The sequence below is a fragment of the Trachurus trachurus genome (assembly GCF_905171665.1).
Source record: "Trachurus trachurus genome assembly, chromosome: 3".
Classification (NCBI taxonomy): Eukaryota; Metazoa; Chordata; class Actinopteri; order Carangiformes; family Carangidae; genus Trachurus; species Trachurus trachurus.
In genome coordinates this window covers 40,184,588-40,212,135 of record NC_139893.1, presented here as the reverse complement: position 1 = coordinate 40,212,135, position 27,548 = coordinate 40,184,588, and the positions used below count along the sequence as shown (strand labels likewise).

General features: G+C 41.1%; 1 protein-coding gene across 1 annotated transcript in view; it reads right to left on the bottom strand.

Annotated features, from left to right (window-relative positions):
• myo9aa (myosin IXAa) overlaps nt 1–27,548 on the bottom strand; it is a 129,536-nt gene that overhangs the window by 16,673 nt on the left and 85,315 nt on the right. Inside the window, exons 12-24 of the mRNA XM_083993532.1 lie at nt 20,932–21,053; nt 18,613–18,754; nt 17,656–17,851; nt 16,235–16,354; nt 14,048–14,123; nt 8,195–8,335; nt 7,596–7,635; nt 7,373–7,495; nt 5,860–5,940; nt 5,531–5,641; nt 2,610–2,732; nt 1,497–1,646; nt 624–934 (exon numbers count right to left, since the gene is read on the bottom strand). Of these exons, the coding sequence (XP_083849658.1) occupies nt 624–934; nt 1,497–1,646; nt 2,610–2,732; nt 5,531–5,641; nt 5,860–5,940; nt 7,373–7,495; nt 7,596–7,635; nt 8,195–8,335; nt 14,048–14,123; nt 16,235–16,354; nt 17,656–17,851; nt 18,613–18,754; nt 20,932–21,053 (1,736 nt within the window). The remainder of the gene's footprint in view (nt 1–623; nt 935–1,496; nt 1,647–2,609; nt 2,733–5,530; nt 5,642–5,859; nt 5,941–7,372; nt 7,496–7,595; nt 7,636–8,194; nt 8,336–14,047; nt 14,124–16,234; nt 16,355–17,655; nt 17,852–18,612; nt 18,755–20,931; nt 21,054–27,548) is intronic.

Here is a 27,548-nt window from a genome sequence, read left to right as displayed (position 1 = left end):
CTCCAGAGGTGCATTGCTAATAAGCTGCTGGTGCTGTGCAGAAGAAGAGCCCTGGGAAATGGCACAGGTTTTGTGATTTTGGCTAAAAACTTCATAATCACAATTTAAAGACCACAGAGAATGTTTTAAAATGACCAAAAAGGGTCGCGGGAGGGGGACTTTAAAGGGGAAATATTGAATATGACTTTTTGAATGCTCTTTAACATACAGTATATGTAGGTGTTTGTCTTGGCTTCCAGCCCCCAAAATGTGAGAATTGACAAAAAAATCTGTAAACTGCAGGCTCCCTAGGTTGAAATCCACATGGTTTTACGAACAAATGTTCATAACCCCACCCCTACCTGGTACCGGTAGAAGGGGCGGGGCAAGCAGTGGTTCATTTGCATTTAAAGGGACAGATACTGAAAGCAGCCGTTCTGAACAGGGCTGTTTAGAGAGGATGAAAAGAGCTGTGATGTTTGATCCTTGGGGGATTTTGACCAAAGCATGTCACAGACATGTCTTTAAGACACCTGGGAACTATTTTAATTTGTGGAAAGGGGGCAGAATATGTCTCCTTTAATTAATAGCAACAGAAAAAGAACTTTTCAGGATAAAGCGATGGGTGTTTGAGTATGGCTTACCTCTGCCTAGCGAGGTAGCCTCTGCCAACAGCCTGCAGTTGTACCACAGCGGCATACAGATGCAGGTAGGCTTGTCTGGCTTGATGACAGCGCCAGGCCGTCTGAAGGACCAGAGTTGCCGTGCAGCGCCGATGCAGCCATAACCTCCATGCCCTCTGCAGCACCAGAGCAGCCTCCCTCCACAGCCTGAACCTCTGCCGCTCCCTGTAGCCTCTCCAGTGAGTCTGCAGGCACACCGCTGCCCCCTCCTGGACTGCAGGGTCATAGTCCTCCTGCTCCTCTTCCATGGGCCGGTACAAACGCCACCATTTCTGTGAGGGGATGATGATAATAATAGATGATTTATTTTTGTCAATTTTAAAGTTCACTGAACTCCATTGGGAATATACGGTAAGCATCTTTACTCAAAGAGAAATCTCAGTTTCCTTTAACGGGACTGAAAATGTATTTAACCTGGAACAATCCTGAAACATTAAATTCAACATTTAAGATCATTTTCCACTTGAGACACTTAGACTAAAACAAAAAAAACAAACAAACATTTGTATACACTATTAAACAGATACATCTCAGTCTATATATTACAGTAATGCACTGTGCTAGGACCAGGCAGTATTACCAATATTATTTCAATATCAATTAGAATCAGATATCACAAAATCATACAGAGCATAATGTGGTGATTAATGCAAAGAACAGTGCTTTAATCAATGTATTTCTATTCATTCATTTGGACATTTTGAATTTTGTAAAATTACAATATAATATTATTATTACGATACAATGCCATCAGCCCTGAAACAAACTGTGAGGAACACATTGAAACAGAAGTGAAGGAGACACACATGAAAGGACACGAGCTTGATTCTGTACCTGGATGCAGATTGCAGCTTCTCTCATCCTGACAAACTGCTTCCTCTCCAGCCGGGCTCGAAACCGCCGCTGCAGCGTGACGATGAGTCTGAAAACCTCCGTGTGGAGTAAGGCCTGCAGCCCCTGGCGCTCAGCCTCCCGCAGAAACACCTGGAGGGAGGGAGGGACCACATGGAGTCAGCACAGGGCAACACACACACTTAATGAGGACAGAAGGCTGTCCAGCTGTGTACAAAAGGGACATACACACAAAAAAGGAAAAATCCCGCTCACAGTTACTCACACACAAACACACACAGACCTCAGAAATCCCAGGCTGGATACATGGTCATAGGAATGTCAGGTATGATCCTCTAATTATATAGACAGCATCCCAAAGGCATGGACCCTACCATCAGGTCTCATTCATACCGCACCAAATATGGGGTCCTGGCTTCATTACATCCCTTTTGTTAAGAGGATGCTTTCAGGTAATATGAGGTTATTCCCAACACTATCCTATCCTGACTCTATTTATAGTGCCTGTAATTTAGCTGTTTAATAAACTGACCAAAGTCTTCGCAATTTAAAACCCACGCAGATCATTTTCTCTTTGCCAGCGTCTCCACACAAACACACAACAGAAGAAAATAACTAAACCACTGTGTTGTTCTACTTTTTCATGTTACATCTGGATTATCCATTGTGACTGATTCATCTGACTGACCCCTGATATTCCTCTTAAATTCCCAATGAACTACTTTATAGGGTTAGGGATTTTTTTCATATCACATGTTGAATGGTTTTAATCAGCTTGTTCCAAAACTAAACTGAAGCTTAATAAAAATTAGATATCCAGTCCCTGCACATTTCATTCCATTACATCATATCAATCAGACCAGCACAAATATCTATCGGTGTACAATACATGGTGGTATTGATGAATAAAGTCAAAGCATACTAAACAAACCCCAACCGTGAAAGATGCATTTGTAATGGTATAAAATATCAACATATTTTGTACAGTAGATGAGGTCATTTCAGAAAGAGATAGTAGGATAGTGAGCCATATTAAAAACAGATGCCACACCATGTTTTCCTGCATTTGTTTAGGAGAGAGAGGAGAGTAAATACCATGGTCTTTCCCACTTGGTAGCCATCTGGTTTGAGGTGGAGCTGGCCCAGACATTGCTGGATGCTGTCTCTGGTGGCTCTGGTGCCCTCCGGGAGCAGCACACAGAAGTGATGAACAAAATCCTATCAGGACAGGGAGAGAAAAAAAAGGTGTTAATGAAAAAATATGTTCATTAACCTGCTGTTTTGGCTTTTATGGTGACAGATCTGTGTCGTGTGCACAAGATTTCTATTCGGTAATGTCTCGAACAAATGGTTTATATCATTGAATCTGCTGAAGCCATCGCTTTTTCTAACTGATTCCAGCACAGGATTTATCGACTGTAGACACTCTGGCCCTGAATTTGAAACATAACTCTTGACCGGCTACAGAAACTCAAGCGGCCTCCTGTAGCATCTCCTCAGCAAAAAAAGTTGCCAAGGCACATGTGGTTTCAGGTAAAAGTCCATGCTGTCCATATTTGCAGGGGTTCAAACATCATGGCATAAATATGCTCGACTCCCACTCTTCAAACTGAGGCCCATTGTCTGAATTCAATACGCTCTGCACCCTGGGCTGTAGGGGGTGGATAGGGAAACAGATGCTGTGTTTATACAATTACAACCATGGGGAGTGTTTCAGAGACCCAAGGACAATGGAGAGGCTCTGTTCTGAGGAGTTGGGAAACAGCCGAGTCCTCCAAAGTGATACTGTGCCCAAGATATTTCTCATTAGTGCTGACCGCAGCACTAAGTATGTTTCCAGAAATTTCTGGTAAATGACAGTGTCTGATACTAAAATTGTTTGAGTGATCTCATCAAAACAGTTACAGTTCAACGAACCTCGCATGGTGCAGATTTTAAACTAAAATGACAGACTTTTTAGAGTTTTTTTTTTAGAAAATTAGATATTTACTGTGGTTTCATGTTTGTATTTGTTTTCAACTGTTTAATAATGGAAGAAGCACCCAAGCATGAGAATGATAGAATATCAAAATCATACTTTAGTAAAAGCACTTAAGTAAAACCTGCAAACTATATTTAAGTTTGGTAGATGACACCTGTAACTGATGTACATTACATTATACCATTATTACTGTAACACAGCACATTAAAGGGATAGTTCAACATTTTGGCGATTATAGCAATGGGCCAATTTGCCAAAATGTTGAACTATCCCTTTAAGAGCAGTACTTTCCACTGCTGCAAGATGACTGTCTGTCCTGAGGTACGTGGATTAGTCCGGGGTAACAGGGACATTGTTTCTGGATCATTAGTTTAAGTCCTATTAATGAAAGTCTGGTAGCTGTGATTGTATCTGGGCGGTAGCAGGAGCCTCAGCAGCAGCCACCTCACAACCCCAGCAAATAAAAGCTCAAGTGTCCGCAGGCCCACTGTTGATACCACAATGTTTACATGGGAAGGTAAGTTGTGTTTCGGCGAAGTGACTCCATAATAAACTTAGCACGGTGACTTCATCTTTTTCCTAAAACTTTGACATCACAAGGCTGGCACAAATTAACATTCAGGACCGCAAAATGGAAAAATAATGCTAAGAAAAAAAAACTAGAGTGGGAGGGAGTCCATGTTTTCTGTCCAAAGAATCCCTTCCAATCAGCATTGAACATAATCTGCTCTATTAGTCATGCAAGTATTTCTCACAGGGTTGACATCATTCTTTAGTGTGGCTGAGACGGCTGCCACCTCACGTTCCCCAGAATTCCTTCTTGACACAACACACAATGAATCCCTGGACATTAATTCACTTCTATGGCACCAATTTGCATGGAAACCTGCGTGATGACCCTTTAGCTGCGAGACTGATCAGGGTATCAGTGTCCTGGCCGCACACGCCTCCACGGAAGGAACATGCTCTCCTTTTACCGTTTATCTTAGTAAGTGTTTGCTCTTTGGAAAATATCATATCTGGCAAAACTAGGAGATGAAGCGAGTCTGTTCTAACTATCAGGAAACAAAGAAAAACACCAGCAATTATACACATTTCATTCGTCTTGGTTAGTGCTTCTCATCCTGTGAGAGCTGATTTATGATGTCTTGTGTGGCTCTCAGGGAGCTTTGTCATGTCTGGTAAAATGATTCTCTGGCTGGGTTTTTGACAAAAAGTTGAGCAGTAAAGCAGGACTGTGGAGTCTAGTGAAAACATGCTATTAGTTTAACATGGAAACACGGAAATCCACTATTCTTAGCACTTGACCCAGTTTAAAGAAGAAAAAAAAGGGAGTCATCACTAGTCATTTCATGATTCTACATGGCTGTATGGACTATAACCAGTGGTGGACCAAGTACGTAAAGGAGCTGTTTGTAAATTTTCTTTGCAGGTGAACTCAAGGCTATTGGGGGCAGGTGGTGGTCTAGCATGGTAACTTCAGAAGAACGGGAGTGAAGATTGGTGTTGCAGTGGAAACGAAAAGAGAAATTAAGTTTCATGCTGAACTCAAAGTTCCTTATAGTTCAGCATAGTGAGTTCATAGTGAGCAAACACCTGCTAATGTTAACGTTAGCTCTTGGGCAAAACTTTAACTAACTTTAACTTTAAATTTAAGGAAACTAACTCCATTGAAGTAGAAGCATTATTTGGCAAAAATTATGAAAACCTTCAATGATACTATTATGCTATGTTCCCATTTAAATATACTCCATCATATAATTTTATCATACAGTATGTGTAAGTGGTATTCCAATAATGTGGCTGGTCAGGATGGAGCTAATTTCAACTACTTAAGGAGCTGTTAAGTAGATAATATATAATAATGCAAAAAGGTAAAGAGTTGAAGTATAAATCTGCTTAGTTACCACTGATGGCTGATTAGCAAACCTGTATTTCCTGTTTCACACAGGAAATGACAGAAAAGACGATTCAGTGAATCTGGATGATGGTGTGTTCAACTCCACAGGGTGATGTTGGGATGTGCGCACGTTACCTCAAAGCTGTACTTGATGTTGTAGCCTGACTGACGAATGCGCACAGTCTCCAGCATCCCTGTGTAACGCAGCTGCCTCAGCACCAGGTTATCATTAAACCGTACGGGCAGCTGAGGAGGAAACAAGAAAATCAAGGAGATGTGGGAGAGAGGGGGGGGGGGGGGGGGACAGTAAGAGGAAGAGCGACAGACGTTACAGAGAGAGAAGGGAGGGAAGAGGGGAATGATAAACAGCTTAAAAAAAAAGAACTTCAAAGGAAATGAAAAATGCTTTGAAAACTAAAGCAAAACAGTCCAAGTAGCTGCAGTCTGGAGTGAGAGCACGGTACCTTCTCAGCGTTGGAACGGATGCACTTGACAAAATAAGGCTCAGACTGACCCAGAGTCTCCATTAGCTTATTGAGAGAGGCCTGCAGAGAGACACACAGAAACAACATGTCACATTCACACATAATAATGCATCACAAAATGTGTAACAAGCTAATGCACCATGCTTTTGATGCTCTCCAGTTGTTTGACCGACAGTGGTCAAACTCAGACTCAATGATTGGTGTACATCTAAGGAAAACTCTTTTCTGCAGCCTGGGATCAAACATAATAGGAAACCATGTGTGTATGTGTGTGTGTGTAAACACATGCACATGTGTGTCAGCATGTGTGTGTGATAATTCAGTGGCAGGAGGAATTCAGTGCAGCATACTGTAGGATGTGGGAAGTGAAGTCATCCACACACTGGGGCCTGGGGGGGGGGGGGTCAGGGACAAACCAGCAGTGTTGGGTTGTCAAGCTGGCGTGTGAAACCAGCTGCCAATCAGCTTTCATCAGATATTTTTCAACCAAGTGAAATGATCATGATGTCAGCAATCTCTTAAAGGGACAATGAGGAATTTCTATTTGGTTATAAAAAAAGTCTCACGTTAATGTGGATGAATCTACGTTACCACTTGTTAATGGTCCATTTTAGATAAATATATGGTTTTGTCTCTATGGTTATTTTGTTATTATTAGTGGTGGTGGAAATGCTGGGCGAGCCGACCAGCGTTTCTTTACTTTCGGTTTCGTGGCGAGTCATGAGAATAACGCCGCCGAATCTCCGTTTATGGTCGGAACTACGACGGTATGTGATCGTCTTCCAACCTCTGACTTTAATTCTTGATGAATGAAAACATGAGTCTGTCTTGTGCTGGTCAAAGAATTTCACGGTGCGGAGGCTCATAAATGTAGTGTGAAAACACTTTGCTTTAACAAAACTCCTCGTTGTCCCTTTAAAAAAAGTAGAGAACCTTCCAACAACACTGACCTAGTTTTCACAGGTTGAAATGGTGGGAATATTCATGTTCACTTTTAGTTTGAGGCGTCTGCAGGACACCGTGTCTCATCGAAACATTTGCAAAGAAAATCAAAAGGGTGTGTCTGCGCTGAGATCTACCACTTTCTCACCAAATCAAAGTATTTTTATTAGTTAGACGTTTATTTTATTTTTTTCATAAATTCCCAGACATGATGTCACGTATTTAAGACCTTTGGGTGTGTGTGTTAACTACGTAATACAATCCACACACATACACGGTGGACAAAAACATGGATTAGCCGGTGGACAGTGAAGGCCGTTGGCAGGCGAGAGATGGAGGGATGTTTCCACACAGCCGGTTGCCAAGGACACACCTTGTTTTTATCATATTCACAGCTGGAGGGGGATTCCTGTAAGTAGCTCAGGATAAGAGGATTTTTTTTTTTTTACAGGGAGAGGATTGAATGCCAAATCATTGACCTCTGCAGTGTGGGTCTTACACTGTGTGTGTGTGTGTGTGTGTGTGTGTGTGTGTGTGTGTGTGTTCTGACCTGGAACTGTGCGCTGATACTTGGTGGCTTCTTCTTCTTATGCAGGTGGAGCAGTGACTTGGTGATGCGGTCGTGAAGCGTCAGGTTGCTGAGGTGCTTCAGTGACTTGACGTTCAGTAAATGCTGCAGATGTGGAATCAGAGTGATGACATTGAGAACGTAACACAACTTTACAGTCTGCAGCACCTTAGGAGAAGATAATGAAAGACATCCTGGACTGTACCTTAGGAAGAACCGGCTTCGATTTGTAGTTTTTGTTCCTCCTGTTTTATAGGAAAAAAACCCCCAGAAACATTAGAATTTAAATCTGTGTAGACCACAAACTGACAAAGTATCCTTTTGTCTAGTAAAAGGTCAACAGAGTGCTGATGAATTAATTCCAGAGATTCTTCCCAAGTGGGTCATATCCCTGTCAAAATAGTGGAACTTTATTCACCCCTGTGGGGGAAATTCTCTTTCACTTGCTCTCCTCCTAAAGGAGGTCAGAGGTCGGGGTCAGCTGCAGAGCAGTTACAGCACCTTGGAGCTGGCAGCTATGTGGTGATTGCTGAAGGACACTTGAGCAGATGTTTGAGTTTGAACTCGCGTCTGTCAGTTTTAGAGGGTGTCTCGTCTCCAGGCCACTAGGCCACACTGCTGACCAAAATAACACGTAGCAGTGGAGAAAACACAAAGCTGAAAGCAGTTTTTCATTTTACAGTCAGACAGAAAACACACAAAAAAATCAAATAAAGGCTTAATTAGAAAATAAAACACTACATCCAGGGTCATAACAGTGAGTTTATAGCCTTATGGTGACCGTGGCTCCGTCTCCTCACTCACATGAGGATGTCGTGGGCTCTCTCCAGGAGTTTGCTGCTGGCTGAGTTCACAAAAATGCCGTCTTCATCCGTAGTGGAGCTGCTGGATGACAAACGACTGTGTCGGCCCACGCGTCCGTTCCAGCCGAGGCCCGGAGAAGCCCTTTAGGACAAAACACACAGACCAGTGGAAGTGATTCATTTAGGGAAAATCCAAAGTTAAGACCAACTACACCACAGTCTAGGAACTTTAACAGCCCAGTAAAAGAAAGAAAAAAGCTATAAAAGAATGATACATTTTTCTGAATTCAATACAACAGTTTTTTAGGTAACAATTTACAATAAGTACACTCTATTAAGCATTAGTTAAGTATGAATAAATACTGAATTCTTCATTTATAACGCATGAATACTCATTAGTATGTAGTTTATACAGTTAGTGCTCATCAATGATGAGTAAAACATTTTTAACTGTTTATAAAGTACATACTAATATAATATTTATGTGTTATAAATGATGAATTCAGTGTTTAATACTTAACTAATGCTTAACGGTGTGTAAATTGTTACCATTTCTTAACCACTTTTAATTTGAAAGACTAATTCTAGGTTGAATCTAAGCTGCTCCATGTCAAGCCTAGAGTAAAGATCCAATTAAAAATAAATACTAGATGTTGTAGTGTCACTCATATTTATATCTTATGCTATTTTTTTTTCCAATTGTCATATTGGTTCTTGTTTTTTTGTTCAAACAGAATAATATTTAATAGCTTCTCTTTCTCCAATAATTTTGATACAATCATCTAGTGAGAGTTTAACGGCCACATGGTAACAGCCATTTTTTCACAGTGATTGCCAAACATCTGTTGGCTGAGTTTATGAACTTCTGCAGATACATTCACTGTTTTACAATCCAGTTTTATCAATGTGTGTATCAGAGATAACATGAAATACTTCATAGTCATAATGCTCTGGGGGCAAAGCTGTGGGGAGTGGGTGGCCTCATCACATGTTCACTAATACTGTATGTTGGAGAGATGTAGTGTGGTGCAGCTTATGAGGGATGGAACCTATGCATAGTCACCAGCAGGGGAAGTCGTTTCTAGATTTATTTTTCCATAAGAGAAAGTGGATTACATCTCCAACAGAATTGGATACTGTTTACTGAAGCCTGACAGGGTTTAAACCTCTGGCCCCGAGGTGAAACCTAACCACCTGTCCAGAAGTTCAACAACAACATGGTCGTCAGGTCACGGTTAAAACTATTAAGCAATCTGAACTATTTTAGCCCAGGGGAGAGGACCAGAGGAGAGGAGGCAGCTGAGGTACAGGCAAAAAAGCAAGAAATGGAAGACTGTCAGTATCATAGTTTCCAATCAGAGTATAGCTCTCCAATATCATCATTTAACGGTTCATGAGAGTCTCTTCTGAGGAGTTACAGCCTCAGCACATGACGCACCACCACTGGATCAAGATGTGCCCTGTATCTCGTACTGTTATTAGAGGGGGCGGAGCCATCCCATGTGAAAACATCAGAGTGAGGAGAGGTTTTAAATGCCTGATAAAGATCAGAGTCAATACATGAACAGCAGGTGAGAAGGTTGAGCTTTTGGTTCACACTGAAATACCACTCAATTATGGGATGGTTAGCCAAGAAACCTTCCTGCTGACTGCTGACTGAATCGCTGACTTTTCCTTTTGTCCAAACATCAGGTCGAAAATGTGAATGTGCAACACTATGACCAGATTCTCACAGCTCTACTCTGTGTTTTCATGCTACACTGCCTGTCCAAACAGTCACACACTTTAATATTTTGTTGCACCACCTTCAGCTTTGATTACAGCATGCATTTGCTGTGGCACTGTTTCAATAAGCATCTGCAATGTCACAACATTTATGTTCATTTATCTGGCCAAAGTTGCATTTCTTTTTCAAAGATTCTCAATGGGGTTCAGGTCTGGACTCTGTGGTCACACATTTCTTCCTTGAAGATGATGGTTCCTCACTGTCCTTCCAGTTTTTAATAATGCGTTGGGACAGTTCAATTTTAGTAGTCTCAACAATCTCCTTAGATGTTTTATTTGCTTGATGCCATTCATTTGACCCTTCAGAAACAGATGAACATCTTCTCCACGACCACAGGATGTGTCTTCTGACATGGTTGTTTAAGAAATGAGACTACATCAGTTAGAGTTAGATAAGTTGAAACAGCTGAAACATAATCATCCATGCAGTAATTATCTTTACCTACTGTATTAGCTTAGTTAAATCCAAGTGATTACTTTATTTTGGTAAATGGTAAATAATGGACTTGCTAGCTCTTTTCTAGTCTCTTGGACTACTGAGCGCTTTACACTGTAGGTCACATTCACCCTTTCACACACACATTCATACAGCGCTAGGCAGCGCAGGAATCTAAACAATGGACACATCAATGGACCAATGGACACATCAGGGGGCAAGTGTGGGTTCAGTGTCTTGCCCATGGACACTTCCACATGTTGCCAGGAGGAGCCTGGAATCAAACCACCGACCTTCCTTCCTCCTGAGCCACAGCCGCCGGAATACCACATTTACACAAAGTAGAGCCTCACACAGGCTGGCAGTAGTTGTGTTAGCCACAGGACATTTGAGTTAAATTCCGTGTATGCAATAAACATACACTGGGAGCAGTGATACTAATTATTTAACACTGGCTTCATCTTGATATGACTGGTCTACTACTTCTTTTGAACGTCTGTTGAAGGAGAGCAGACCCACAGGATGCTGCTCCTTAATCCTCATCACAATCTGGGTCCATCTCCTCCGTCCCACAGGAGCAATAGGACACAATGATTTGTACGGCCAGCTTGCTGTATATTACAATATCACAAATCACAGGCAGAAGATCCACAAAGCTGTGCTATGTACCAGTAAATCAAATTCTTTGGATTTTTATTTATTCATAGGTTTATACTCCATCATTATATAATCTTATGACAAGTGTTTAAAGGTTTACTGCATACGACTAAATCAAAAGATCATTTCTGATGCCACACTGTGTACCAGAGCGTAAGCACAAACTTTCTGTTTGCATCTGGCCTGCCATATAAAGGAGAATTTCTCCCCAGTTGATCATCGATCTCAGTTAACGGTGACGGCACAATATGTCTTTTGTGGTGACTGTTTTTCCTGGAGGAGTCCCATAAAGCAGTGCACTGTCCGCCGCTCTGTCCAGCTGACACGCTCCCCTGCAGCGGCTGAATATTTAACGCTCCCCGGGCACCGGCTCCGATGCATAGCTCTGAGTTTACATCACGGAGGAAGCAGCTGCGCAGACCCTGCTGCTCTTTTAGTATGTGGAGGATGAGTGTGTGTGAGTGAGAGACAGAGACGGAGAGGGAGGGCAGAGGTCGCAAATCACATTAAGAGGGGATTTTAACAGACTGAGCCCTTGTGTAACAAAAACCGTCTTGTACGAGTCCCTGTGTGCTACCAGTCATGGTCGTGGCCTGATAATCCTCACGGCCCACGGCTAATTAGAGGAGGTGGTGGACCTGTGGCTCAGTGGGGTCAGAGCACAGTCATCACTCTCTCTCTGTTTTTAAAGGAATTCCAAGTCCATGTCTCAGTGCCCAGAGGTAGATCTCAATGCATGAGATTAAAAAGTATATTAGTGTGTGACAGAACATCTGTAAGAAAGGTATTACAGGGTTTGATGATGTCTACCTCCAGATGTTTTCATACTGTGGGGGTACAGGTCTCTCTCCCTTCAAATCCTCTTTTCTACCTTTATTGTTAACTAAAGAATGATAAAATCAAATTAAAAATAAATAAATGACCGTTCATATTATATTTATGACCTATGATAGGCTGAGACAACATGTGAATGAGTGCCAGAGGTTGAAGAGGGACTATTTTATATGAATACCTAAATAAATATACACATACAAAGGGAATGAAAAATAATAACAAGAACTTTTTCATCTCATCATCAAATAGAGCTCCTGCAAATTCCACCTTGTGTGAAACCACATTACATTATCAGGTGTGCCAACACATTTCCTCATCCTCGTGTGTACAGGAGCTCATGCGTGTCCCGCTTATCTACAGTATGGCATTTCATAAATACCACGAATATACAGGTATGACCCGTCTTTGAACCGTCTGTAGCAACCAAAAACGTAATAACAGCCAATAACATAATAATTTTAAATGTAATAAACCCAATAATGTAATAATGTGCCAATAATATAACATTTTTGAGCCAATAACATAATAACTTTTTGCCAATAATGTAATAAGTTATTACATTACAATAATGTAATAAGTTATTACATTATTGGCTGGTTGTTACGTTATTGGCCTAGTATTAAAAAAAACCTTTGAAAATGTAATAATTGGTGCCGATAATGTAATAATACATAAATATGACTGCAGTTCTTGGAAATGGCTTTTTTGCAGTTTTGTGCAGTTAATCAAAAATAGTGGATGACATAGTCGTCATATTTATTAATCCAAGATGTACTATCTTTCACCTCTCTCTCTCTCTCACTTCTACCATGCTTAATGATATGTTTGCAAACGGAAGAAGTAAGCATTGTAGGCTATCAACAACCTCCAAAACATAACCAAACTTGTGTATTGAATGGTGTCTGCAGCCAGTTTATGTTTCAGTCATGTATAACTTCCTGCCTCAGACAAACCATTGGGAATAGGTCATGTGAAATGTGATAATCCCAGCATGGCTCGGAGGAGCAATGGAGTTGATTTGGTTTTACCATTGATTTTTTTTTTTTATTAACATATTTAGCCATCATTTGTCCAACTTGATGGTAAGCGTTATCTCCAGAACACCCAAATGAAGTTCCAAATGAAGTGGCAGCACAATTGTACACATTCAGAAATCTCTTTCTCAAAGAAATGTTTTCTTTTGCAGCACCAATCAACAAATAGATCACTACTGAAACCAGCTGTTGGAGATCTAAAATGAAATCTCTGCAGGTTTCATACGTCTAACTTTGTTTTTCATGTTTGAAAATTAAAAACTACATCAACACGTTGAGCTTAAAGGTCCCATTTGGATAAAGTGACATTTCAATGTTTTTTTGTTTTTACAGCTTTAGGTTCTATATTAATACTGTGAAAGTCTAAAGGTAGATGTTTGTATTGCTCCATACAGTATAAAGCTAGTTTTTTCATTCACAAATGTAAAAAAGAAAAGGAAAATGTGTTTAAAAAAAAAATTCAAATAGAAAGAGAATGGTAAAACCAAATCAACTCCATTGCTCCTCCGAGCCATGCTGGGATTATCACATTTCACATGACCTATTTCCAATGGTTTGTCTGAGGCAGGAAGTTATACATGACTGAAACATAAACTGGCTGGCAGACACCATTCAATACACAAGTTTGGTCATGTTTTGGAGGTTGTTGATAGCCTACAATGCTTACTTCTTCCGTTTGCAAACAAATCATTAAGCATGGCAGAAGTGAGAGAGAGATGGAGGTGAAAGATAGTACATCTTGGATGAATAAATATGACGACTATGTCATCCACTTACCTATTTTTGCTTAGCAAACTGCACAAAAACTGTAAAAAAGGCTTTTATTTCCAAGAACTGCAGTCATATTTATGTATTATTACATTATCGGCACCAGTTATTACCAGCCAATAATGTAGTAACTTATTACATTATTGGCTCAAAAGTTTTATTACATTATTGGCACGTTATTACATTATTGGCTTTATTACATTTAAAATGGCCAAAATGATTACGTTATTGGCTGTTATTACATTTTTGGTTGCTACAACCGTCGTTCATTCATCAGATACGTCCATTGTCTAACATGTGTCCCAGTCTGACCTGTGGAGTGAGCGACACACACTCTTACCGTGGTGACTTATCCATGATGGTGTTGCTTCCTTGCAGATCGGACAGCGGCGTACGCGGACTCTTCCTGGCCACACCTGATCGCGGACAGACAGGATGACATCATGCAAAGGGGACACAAGACCGCACGCTCAAACACAAACGCACACATACACCAGACAAACACACTGGAACACATCCCCTTCCCCAGCAAAAACACACCTCTGACACTATGGGACGTTATTGCAGTGAGTGTTATGTGCCTTTTTATTGGAGATGTAATCTATCTGTGCAACATCTGTGAGGTTAATAGTGAGCTGCTCTTGTTAATATCAAATTCGAGTAGATAATACTGAGGAGTTATTTCATTTAGTGTGGACTTAATTAGTTATTAAAAATACCAATACTCAGAAGTCCTACAACTGATAATCTATCAGTGGTCATTTATTGTAGGGTTAAACGCACTAAAAGTTAAACTCTGAGTTGGTTTAAAGGGATAGTTCAACATTTTGGCAAATTGGCCCATTGCCATAATCCCTATAGTCATAGCAGTAGGTTTGTTACCTTTAATTGTTAGTGCAAGCTGTTTTTAGAACGGTGGAGCAGAGCTGCGAGCTGCTCAGAGCTACGCTACGGATGGGATTTATTTGTTTCCCTCATGAAACTCATCAAATACACAATCCAACAACGCACATTCACTACGCTATGAGATAATAACGGAACATTATGAGTTTTCAAGGTAACTTTATGCAAAACCGCTGATGTGCGCTCCTGTCGGGGGCAGTTTTTCATCAAGCAGTCTCTGTATTTCCCTCTAAAACAACTTTGTCTGGTAACGTTCCGGTATTATCTCATAGTGTGGTGAATGTGCAGGTCACAACTTGTCCACCAGAGCGTTTTGGAGTTGTTGGATTGTGTATTTGATGAGTTTGATGAGGGAAACCAAGAAATCCCATTAGCCTCCCTCTGTAGCGTAGGTCTGAGCAGCTCGCAGCTCTGCTCCGCTGTTCTAAAAATAGCTTGCAATTAATTAAAGGTTGGCAAGGTATGGCAATGGCAATTTGCCAAAATGTTGAACTATCCCTTTAACTACCAAATAACTGTTTCAAAGTGTGATGTCTAGGTTTCAGCAGTGATGAACCTACAGGCTACAGCCGTTCAATCACAGTGCTCACTGAGGAATCAGAGGCATCTACTGTACAGTGCGTTAGCCTACTCATAGAGACTGAACAGTGTACCGTCGTCAGTTTCATCACTTTGTACAACATTCCCACTCTCATCTGGAGCTGCAGGGTGGCACACAACAAAAAGACACAAACACACTTCAGTGTGGTGAAAAATGTTTGCGGAGGAAAAGTGACCTTGGAGAGAAGAGTGAGGCCAGCTGGATGTCCCGCACCACGTGTAAAAAGCTGCCTGTGAGCAAAGTTAGTGGTAACTAGTGGTAACGTCTGTGCTCCCAACTATGTCAATCACACACCTCAGTCTCCTATCACCATCACCAGCCCGTGTGGTGGTGATGGTGACAGGAGAGGGTGGTGGTGATTATCAGAAGTGTGTGTGTGTGTGTGTGTGTGTGTGTGTGTGTGTGTGTGTGTGTGTGTGTGTGTGTGTGTGTGTGTGTGTGTGTGTGTGTGTGTGTGTGTGTGTGTGTGTGTGTGTGTGTGTGTGTGTGTGTGTGTGTGTGTGTGTGTGGACAAGCAAATCATTATACCCAACTGCCCAAAAGACAGGACTGGACATGAAAGCGGTGGTGATGTGCTATTACTGACGACAGGGAAGTGACAGACACTTGGAGGTGTTTCCTCGGACCACAGTTATCTGATGAAGCAATACAAACATGCATCTGTCTGCTTAGCCTTTTACCAGCACAGTGTTAGTGACAGGGTGGCTGAAGCATGCTCACGAACAACATGCAGGACAAGACTATGAAAGAGTGCATGCAGGCGCATAAGAGAGGGGGAGAGGGGGAAGACCAGAGGGAGCGCAGACCAACAAGCATGGAGTCTCATCATAGATAATATGAGCTGTAATTCAAATGTTTAATTCTAATAATCTCTTCTTCTCAGTTGGAACATTCTTATGATTTTGATCTTGACTTTGTCTCGTGTAAATTTGATGATGTTGGTCAGCGACGTCCCTACGGTTCCCCCCGGGTCGTGGTCTATCAGGAAAGGGGCGGGAGTTATTTTTGTATTGGCAGCCTTACTGTACTTCTCCTCTTTGCATCTCTGCAGGATCTCTAAGCTTCTCTGATGCACAGGGTGCTGCAGAAAGCTAAAACTATCCACACTTTTCAAAACTGCGCATGGAGCAGCGTCATCATGCCCTTGGAGAAGCAAAACAAAAGAGAGAAGGAAAAAAAAAAACAGAGAAAAGAGAGAAAAAAATACACATGTAAAGGAGAAGGGGGGAAGAGAGGGACAGAAAGAGAGAGAGAGAGAGAAATGACAGATTAGACAGCGTAGAAGAAGAGATCAAGAGATGCAGTCGTCTACTGGAGAGATACCTGTGCAAGACCTCTGGAGAGAAGATGATTGACATTCAAAACTGCAGTAGGATGTTTGTCATTGAACTTCTGTGTGTAAGTGTTCACCACCAGAAACCTCCATACAATGTCTTTTCTGTCATGTGAGGGTATTTTTTTAAGTGATTTCATCTACAGTTTATCCCATAATTATTTATATTAAAAGAGTGAAATCAAAGACTTGACGAGATGTAGAGAATGATTGAGAAGACATGTAGCAGGTTCCCTCGGGTGACACTGATATCTTTGGAGTGCAAGTGGAAGGATTTCTAAAAGATATATAAGTTTAAGCAGAGAAATACAAGACATCAGGTTAAAAAATCTACTTTAAACACAACAACATCTACATGTAAAACGTCATGTGTAGGAAAGAACAAGAGGGTGCAGAGCGCAAGTCTGATTCATACGACGGCAGTGCTGAAAGAACAACTGAGGGTAACATCTACTGCATGTCAAAGGGCAGCAAGAGTCAAATCTACGGCAGAATGAGGCATTCATATAAAGCCAAAGCTGAGAGAGACAGGGAGCGACAGCTACTGTAAATACATAGCAGCACTACCAGCACTATGCACACATACTACACAACAGGAGCTACTCAAACACAAAGTACGGCGCAGATCCGGAGAACTAACAGGACTCTACGGTCACTGTGTGGCAGGTGAGCCTACGGTGCTGGACATGCTGCGCACAGAGGCAGCACACGCTTTTGTCTGGTGGCAGCCAATTAACTGCAAGCATCAAAAACCAACCTATTACTCTCTTCTACAACTGTGAGTTCACTGTAATAAAAAGCACCTGTAACGCTCACATGCCATTCAGTAAATTTAACATCCTGTGTCTCAGCAGCACCTAAGAATCTCTAAACAGGATTCTTGGGTGCTGCTGAGACACAGCCTGAGATTTATACAAACTGTAGAGAGCAGGACATTTACTAGAACTGAAAATTGTGCAGCTGACAAATGCTAATTCATAATATAAGCACAAATCAAACTGCTGCAGTTGCTTTGATACAATATAATAAGATAAAGTAAAAAAACAAACAAACTATATTTATAGATGCAGATTCCTTTACTTTCTAAGATCAGACTTGACTGTGAGCTTACCAGTCTTCTTCTGCGTGTGTCTCTTCCCGGCCTCTCTGAAAGCCACCAGGGCTCTGAAGTAGGCTCGGAGCACCGCCCAGCGGAAGGTGGCCGCGGGGTCGATGCCCATCAGCCCGCAGATGAAGGCGTTCTTGCTGCTCTTTAGCAAAGCCACGATGTCTGGCCGCATGTGGTCTGTGTTCTTCTCCCTGAAATCCTGTGTGGGATACACAATAGTGTTTGTTTATTGTATTGGATCTCCTTCAGCCTGTGGATTTTCCTGCATTTAATAAATCATGTAGAAAATAATGTAGATATATTACAATACTGTTTATTATTATTATTAGATTTTTGTATTTATTTATTTACTTTTTAAAAATTCCATTACTCTTTTGATATTTTCGTCATGTCATTATTTATGTTATTATTCATTTTATGATTAGTAATATAATTTATTATTCTTGTGAGTATTGTAGTATTAATCAGTAAGAGGGTTTTTGTGTTTTTGTGTATGTGCATGTATGATATAAATAAAAACATATATTACAATACTGTTAAATTCAACAAAAAATGTTTTATTATTTAGGACGTAAGGTTGTAATATTGTTGATAAATAATTATATTTACTATAACTCTACTGTATTATGATAAATGATGCAAAGTACATTTCAGATACTGTTCATCTTTTTGGAAGTGTTCACACCCATTTAGAGGTAACAATCACTGGTTAACGTCATGTTAATGTGACATGATAAAAATCTAGTGGCTCCAATTAAAACTCACACTGCTGCTTGTAAGATTTGTATAATCTTCTCTCATAGTGTAAAATGTAACTTTCTGAGCCAATCCAAGGCTAAAGTTGTCAACAAGCTAGTGTTCTTTAACAAGCTCTGAGTTTGTATTATAATTTTAATATGCGAATACTGCAGAAACCAATGGTACATTTCAACTAGGTGTGGAGGCGACCATTCCACTGACCTTGACACCGTATTTGACCTTGCCAGCATAGTGTCGGATAATGAAAGCAGGCTCCATGACGGCAGGGAACTCGATGTAGCTGTTCCCCTCATGCTGCCGCTTGAACTTATCCAACAAGGTCTGGTTGGTGGCTTGAGGGAAACTGAGGTGAAAGGACAGAGAGAAATGGGATTTTACATCTGTTTTCCAGATAAAAAACACATCAAGTGAGGACTTCAGCCAAGAAGTCACAATATTGCTGCATTTGTCTCAGAATAAATCACATAGAAACATTGTGAATAAAAGACAGTACATTTCCACTGGTGCCTAATCCAGTCACAGCAGCAGTTACTCGTGCAGAACTTGTAGTGGACCAGGTTTGACATGATCTGATCTGTTGAGGATGATCATTTACAGCTCAGATTTCCCTTCTGCCCTTTAACAGCAATTCAGCTGAAAATCAGCAGCTTACAGGAAGAGAGGAGGGGAAGGATGGGACACCAGGGGTTTTGGAACGGGGTGAAATCTGAGCTATGAAAACAACACAGCCAAAGACTCAGAGCTGTCCAGCTTTTTCAAGTGGGAAGAATTTGATTCAGTGTCCAAATGGAGAAGAGGAGGGGCGGAAATAAAGAAGGAAATATTGTTAGTAAAAATAGTTACAGCACAGTCATGAAAGGATTCAATCTTCTCTGCACTTAAAGTGGGTTTTACATTACAGGCAACTCCACTTAATGGACGGTATGGTAATTTCATTATATTATACAGTACGAGCAGAAATACATTGGTCAAATTCATTTTATTGTTTTGAAATGTTACCATGTTCCCACAAAGAGGTCGAACAGTCACAGCTCAAATATTTTCCCATGGAGCTCTGAACATGTTTGTATTGGTTGGTGTAGACACTTCAGCATCTCCCTTCATGATGACAGTGTTCACACAGAGACCTTGGTAGTGGGAGCTTTAATGAGAGCATGGAAGGCCAGTCATACCCAGAAGCAAAGAGGCAAAAGTGCAAACCACCGATCCACCGTGCCACCTCACTGACAAGAAGAGGTGAGGAAGAAGTCGTCCAGAGGTTGGGACTTGTCCTTCAATGCCAAACTGAATGACAAATGCCTCCCAGCAGATTCATCACTCTTTCATTTTTAAGTTAAAAAGAAATTAAAAGCAGTATGATAGAAAGCTATAAACAGGATTGATCAATTGGGTTTTGACTGCAACTGTAATACTGTTTATGTATTTATTTTTTCTTTATTTTGGCTTCATTTGTTAATTAGAAGATATCTGCTTCTTTCTGTTACACTGAAACCATGAAGAGCCCAATGGTTTAACTGAAATGATGAATTAAAGGGACAACGAGGAGTTTTGGAAAAGCGAAGCGTTTTCACACTACATTTATGAGCCTCCGCGCGCACCGTACATTTCTTTGACCGGGCGCAAGACGGACTCATGTTTTCATTCATCAATAATTAAAGTCAGAGGTTCAAAGAGGTTCACATACCACCGTAGTTCCGACCATAAACGGCGATGCGGCTGCGTTATTCTCATGATTCGCAACGAAGGAAACGCTGGTCGGCTCGACCAGCACTTCCGCCACCACTAATAATAACAAAATAACGATAGAGACGGAACGATATATTTATCGAAAATGGGCCCATTAACAAGTGTGGGTAGCGGAGATTCATCCACATTAACGTGAGACTTTTTTATAACCGAATAGAAACTCCTCGTTGTCCCTTTAAAGGGTAAGCTGGATAGCTTCTGCCTACACAGCTTCTGCCTACACTTTTTCGATCTTTGTAATATCTATAAACTAAGTTTGAACTAAGGAACGTATTATTGAAGGTCGATTGATTGTGATTGATGCTTGACTGTAAATCATTTGTGCAGAAGATCGAATAAAAACTAAAGTAAACTAAGAGAGAGAGAAGTCAGAAAGAGGGAGAGAGAGAGAGGTCCATGGGTTGGTCTTGAACATGAGCTGCTGGAAACACTTGTGTTGTGTTGTCGGGCTGAATTTGCTGCATGTGTGTGTTTCAGCATGTGTTTTCTCGAGCTGCAGTGCACTGAGTTCATCAATCCCTTTATTAAACTTAAATATAAAAACGTTCGTTCATACACAGATCTGCAGCTCTGCAGTGGTGGGCCAACCCTCTATGCTCTATGGCTCATGGATGCCAAATTGGGGAAATAGCTTCAAAGTTACAGGCCTTTATATAAAGAGGGAGGGGCGTGACAGAAAGGTCACCAGGTGGAATCGAACCAGTCACACTGCAGCTGGATCTGGACGACTGCCAGTTGTTTCTCTGTGTGAGGGTTTGCCTTTAAAAGACTCACTTGCACTCTTCGTCCAGCAGGTGGAACAGCGCCGTGGGCTTCTTGCTGATCAGGTTGATGCAGCCTGTGTTGTCTATGTAGTCGATGTTCCGCCAGCTGATGCCCTCGGCCCTGTACTCCTCCTGCAGGGGAACATGATGCAAACACAGCTCATTAATGCTAAAACTGGACTTTCTCACATTGTAATCTGACGTAGGAACTGTTCATGTCTCATGTTGCAAAGCAGCGACGGAGCCAGTAACTCCTACTGTGAAGTGTCTCATTTCATCTCATTAAAGCAGATATCAGTGGAATGTTTTTGTTAATATAAGTCCTAAATAGTCCTATTTTCCGTCAGCAATCACTTACATGAAGTATTTCAGCCTAAACACGAGTCTCTCCGTCACTCTGCTCTGCTGTAACCCGAGGAGAAAATTTTCCTTGTGGGATACAAGTGTTATCCAATGAGGAGAGAGAACGGCATGAAGGGCTGTGTGTGCAGCCAAGGGATGCGCGTGAATGTGGTGACGTAGCACGAGGACCAATTGATGCCTGACAAGGGCGGGGGCTGCTAACTCATGGTGCGTTCAAAGAAACTCGTACTTTGTGTTTTTCCTTCCTGTGAAGTCATACCAGTTCGATCTGGTACGAGTTCACGGGTCGGAAGTTACGAGTGGCCGTTATAGGGAACTTTCACAGACAACAGGATGGTAAAAACACGAGCTACGGGTTACCTGGAACGCTACCAAGTCGTAGTTGTGACTTGAAGCTGTAACTTACGGTTTCAAAAGCCTGCCTTGAACGCAGCATTAGCCGAAACGGCCGTGAAGCTGATATCTGCTTTAACACCTAACTTTTATATATTATTTTGATGCTCAGTTTCAGTTTCAGATTCAGAGGGCGTTCCGCACATGTGGCATCAAAGACAGTATCTCTTGGAAGGCATTAAAATATTAATCATTAACATACCATCAAGAGCAGACAGCCAGTCCTACAGTATGTGGGTCAGCCTGTTTTAGATTTTACAATCAAAGCCCCAGCGTTGTTTGTATGCATGCTTTCATGTTGGCAGATCTCTCTGGGCCTCTCGGTGGTTTAATAATGAGAGAAGCATTAAGAGCATTTATCATTGTTCTTGCCCATATGTTATTTCCCCATGTTCCTGGGAAAGAGATTTAACCAATAAAGGCCTCAATCCAGGGGAGGTTTAATAAAAATCACTGGAATCTCTTTTCTTTTGTCTCCTCTCTTCTTACCCTGAAGTCAGAAGGCTGAGGGAAAAACATCCAGTTAATTACTGCTGCTTGTGTGCTGAGGACTATAAACTGCACAGGGAAGAATATTTTAAAAAGGCAAAATGATTTTTCAGTGTTTGGTAAAAAAAAAGAAAGAAAAGAAAAGAGACTGAATGCCTGAGTGCACAGCAAATTTCTTTGTGGTTGTTCATGTAGAAAAACATTTGACATTTCATGAATATTACAGCAGCGTGAGAGCATTAGTCTGCAACATGCTCTTTTTCTCCTCAGTGATTTCTGTTGCTGCTGAGATTGCTCCATGCAAACAATCCAACTGATTCAATTCAACTCTTATCAACAAACTACTTATCTGTCTTTAAGTAAACACATTCTTCAGCATCAGCTGTTGCTCTGCTGCTCCACTCTGTCCGCTGCACAGCTGGTTCATGCTCATGTTACCAAATCAGAGGGAGGAAATGCTTCTTTTCTTTTTTTATTAGAGATTTTACGAGACATACAACAGTGTTCAGCCTCTGGAAAATACCATTTACCCTTAACATCTCCAGAGACATTTAAAGCAGCAAAAACGTGCCAATTACAGGATGGCTGTAAATGCTAACATGTAGGGAAACAGCAGCGTAAGGAGACAAGAACCATAACAAGCAAACTGACAGTAATGTCAGTTACACAGTAATACATATTTAATAGATGCCTACATTCACCAGTACGTGCACTGTGTACTGAACTGGGAAACAAAATGCTCTCTAAGTTCTAACCTTGGCTATTCATTTGTATGAAAAGAATTTCTTCATGCATGTTGTTCCCTTTCTCTCTGTCTCCCCATTTCCTGTCTCTCTACAGCTGTCCTATCAATTCAAGGCATAAAAGCCCCAAAATATCACATAGATAAATATATAAATCATCACATCCTTGTCACCCTTTGTTTGAGATAGAAGATACGGGACTCTTAAAGCAAAAACAAATAGATTAAGGAACAGTTTTTAACAAGAGCCATTGCTGCCCTAAATGCCTAAGTCAATGTGCAATATGTATGGTGTGTGTGTATGTGTGTGATCTTTTTTTGTTGTTGGAGTTTTTAATTTATTGTCTATTGCTGCTGTATTTATTCTTTTGCGACCAATTTCATTGTGCTTGCACAATGACAACAATAAAGTCTATCTATCTGTCTATCTATCTAACTATACTAACTATATATATGAAAAAAAAAATCCACCATCACTTTCAAATTGAATGCGACTAAAAAACAATCTTCACCAAAACCAGCTCCTGAAAATACTGAAGTCCTTGCCAGTAATCCTGCTGTCTTAGTCAGGATTTGACTTTTAGAAAACATACAGCAGCTGTATCATTCCCAGCTGACACAGTCCACAGCAGGGCTGACATAAAGACACAAACAACCTCACACGCTCATATTCACACCTATTGGGATTTAGTTGTGAAACCACCTAGTGTGCCTGTCTTCAGCCTGCAAGAGGAGGCCAGAGAACACACACCCACAACCTTCCTGCTGGGAGATGACAGCGCAGATCCAAACCACACTGTTAGTCAATTACTTATTAACATTTAACCCCTGGCTCCTTCTGTATAATAAAAAGTTGATAATGTACAACAAATCTATCTTCATCCTTTACCAACATCTCAGATCATGACTTTGTTTTTGACTTGAGAGTTGTGTTGGTTATTAATCAACACAACAGTATTGGAATGCACCTGTGTGACAGCGCTGAGTGCCAAAAGAGTGCTGACTCACCACTTTGGCAATAACCGCCTGTGGTTTGTGGTGGTGTCGGACTGCATGCCACTATACTGCACGTGACACTGTTTACAATCACTGGAAAACAATTTTTAATCACCTCGCTCTAACCGACATGAAGCAAGTTTCCCTCAGCCAACAGGAAAGGAAATGTCTCTGCATCATAGGCTCCTAGGTCAGTCATTAGTCCCATGATAATAATGACTTAAAACAAAAGCCCTTCCCTGTTATTGATGCTTTACATACATACATACATACATACATACCGCATCTGTCATCTCAACAAAATGACTCATTGGTCGACAGATGGAAACTGTAACTAACTGTGACCAGGGTGTGAGGCTGGCTTCAGTGGAAATATGAAGCCTGCCAGCTCTTGGTCAGCCTATCCTTATTGAATCATTTTCAGAGGTTCTCAGACCGCCTCAGTGTGCTACATGGGTTTTTCCACACACACGCACATGCACAAGCACACCAAATGATATACTGCGCTCTAGCTCATTATGAATTCCTAAGTTTCCCAGTTTCCTCTGACCAAGATAGTGTGAGAGTTTTAATCAGCTGTTGGAACATCAAAGGAAACTCAGATCAATCATTAAAGATTAGAAATTAGAAAATGTAGGAACAATATGAGGATTGTATTCTGTCACTGAGCTAATAAAATCCAAGATGACAGACAAACGCTGCGGCTGAAAAGCTGTAGTGGCAGTTTGATCCACGGAAACATCAGAATAAATCAATAACAGAACTGATCATTTCACAGGCCTGCTCACGTGCAGAATAACTGGCCGCTGCACAGGTCGATATATATACAGTATTGTAAACTAATGTACAAGTACAGTGTATGTGGCTGCATCTGTGCAAAGCTGGGAGCACTGATGTGAAAATTAATCATTAATCATTAATCTGTGCTCCAGTGAGTGGAGGTGAAAATCCTCAGTGTGACTTCTGTCTTTGGCAGCAGCAACTCCAGTTTGCTTGCTGCAAAGCTGCATCAAGCAGTGATTTACCCATCAGGAAGTGGAGGGACATCAGCTCTGTCATTATCTGAGCACATGGCTGTTGTTTCCAACAAAACACACAGTGTCAATGCATTGTTTTTAAATTTGAGAAGGTTCAAGGTGTAACAGAGGGTGAGACAAAAGACAAAAGAATCCCAGTCTTCACATAATGTAGTGAACCCTATTATGGCTCACTCCAAAGAGATCTGGATCAAAATACATAAAATGCATAAATTATCACATTGTAAACAAATATATTCTTCTCTGTGGCATAGCCCCATGATAAGCATTGGGAAGACATCAGTATATTGGAAGGAATGGCACCTTAATGGACTATGTCATGTTGCTGATCTATACGAGGAAGGTGTGTTTATGTCTTTCTTTGATATAAAAAGGAAATACAATCTTAAGGGAAAGGAACATTTCTGGAAATATCTACAGATCAGAGACTGTATTACATCCAAGATTCAGTGTAAAGATGGAAATCACATCATGGATTGTTTCACGCTACCTGTGGAGCATCGCCGAGCCTCTATATTTTATAGAACAACCAACCAACTGCTCAGCGATGGCTGTCAGAGCCTGAAAACGATATGGGAGAGAGACCTGGGATGTCTAATGGATGAGGAGGAATGGATGAGAATCATATCTAACAATGGGAAATTCATTAGGGAAGCTAAAGGGAAATTTACACAATACAAAATAACACATAGGTACTACTGGACTCCACAAACAGCCCAGGGTCTGGTCCTCAGGCGTTCCCATGAGTGAGCAAACTAACCAGAAAAAAGTTTTGAAAAAGAAAAAAACAAAAAACAAAAAAACAAACAAACTAAGGAGGAAAACCAGGTTCCACTCGAAACTCGAGTCTGCATTCAATTAAGTAAATACAATGTGTAGCTTACAGAAAGGAGTATCGCCAAACCCGCCACTAGATTACAAACGAGGCCCAGGACTTGGTAGATCAGCTGGGTCACAAAGCGGACCATGTCTCCGGATTCTGCAAACTCAGGTACTCCAACAAAACAAAGGTTGTTACGGCGGCTGCGGTTTTACAGATCCTCGACTTTGATTTAAAGATTAATATTGTCCAACTCAAGTTGTTCAATGCGGGTCATAAGATCAGTTACATTGTCCTCATTAGATGAGAGGCGTTGCTCCAAATGATCCACTTGCTCAGACAGGGTGGATAGTGAGCTCTGAATTGTATTCAGAGTGGTCTGGATTGGATCGATCTTGCGTGTCTGTTCTCACCTTGAATGGCGGCCAACAATGTTTGTAGCGTCATTTGGCCTTCAGCTCCAGCCATTGTAACGCAGACAGTCAAAACGTCCTGCTAGATGACGGCTGACTTGTACTGTAGGTCAGTGTGGATGAATAAGAAAGGCCCATCTGGCTTTAATAAGCTACTATGGAAGTAGTTGGCAGACTCGAGATTCAGACACACTCACTCACGATGCGATGCGGCCATCTTGGCCAGTAGCACAGGAAGTACAGTAGGACTGGATTCTGTTAAGTTTCAACAAATACTGGAAGCTGAAGTCTCAGAGTGAGGGAGAAATAGTGATCTTAAACACACCTCAGCAAAGATATTAAACATTACGGTTTTTTTACTGGCCAAAGAATTTATTATTGAAATACCCTGTCTGACCTCAAACATGTTTCACAAATGAAACTGTTTCTACGCTCTACAAGGGCAGGTGACAGGAATGTTTCACAAGAGTGGAAAGGATTGTTTGTAAGTAAAATAAATGTTTGGGAGCAAAGGAAGTACCAAGTGTCTGGTGCCTGAAGCTTTGCACATTTATAGATTTTTATCAAACTATAAAAATACATCTGTGGATGAAGTCTCAAACTGATCCCTGCAGAGGTTTGCATTAAAACATGAATGCTTGACAACTCATTTGCTTTATGAATCTTTGGAACTGTTATTATCAGGCTGTTGCCCAAATGAGTTATTGACTCATGTGAAGAACAAGGCCTGATTGTTAAGTTTTCTCTACGGCTTAATGTGGTTTCTAAGCAGGAGGTGGTGGTGACTGTCACATGACAACAGCTTCTGCCATTGCAGCGTTTACAAGTGAATAGGTTGTAATATCTATCTGAATGGCGCTATGCCTTTAGTGCAGATGGGAAGCTACAGTGACTCTCTATCGGAAATAAATGGCCTGAGGTTAGCTAGTTAGCATGCTAACGTTAGAAGAACAAAAGACATGTCAAGAGTTGGCGTTGGTTTCCACTTTCCACCTCTGAACGCAGCTTTTGGTGATTCAAACAGTGAAGTTTGATGCCTAACTTGCAACATTTCCTCTAAACTGGTAAGTAAACAGTTGTTAATGCTAACACTGAGAAGAAACAATAAAACATAAAAATAGCTCCTTTAATCTACAACGCAATCTTTAAGATTTTAATTACCTTAATCTCCAGGGCAAAAGAATCTTTGAAGTCTCGTCCCATGACAAACATTTACTGTGTAGGAGTCTTGACTGGGTTTGTGAACAAATGCAAACATAAAAACGACTGAGGCCACCTGTCATTTATGTCCTGAAGTCATGGACGACATGGAAGCTTTCCAACATGTCAGGACAGGCTGCTGATTCAGTCAATTTCAAGGTAAACACAACGTTT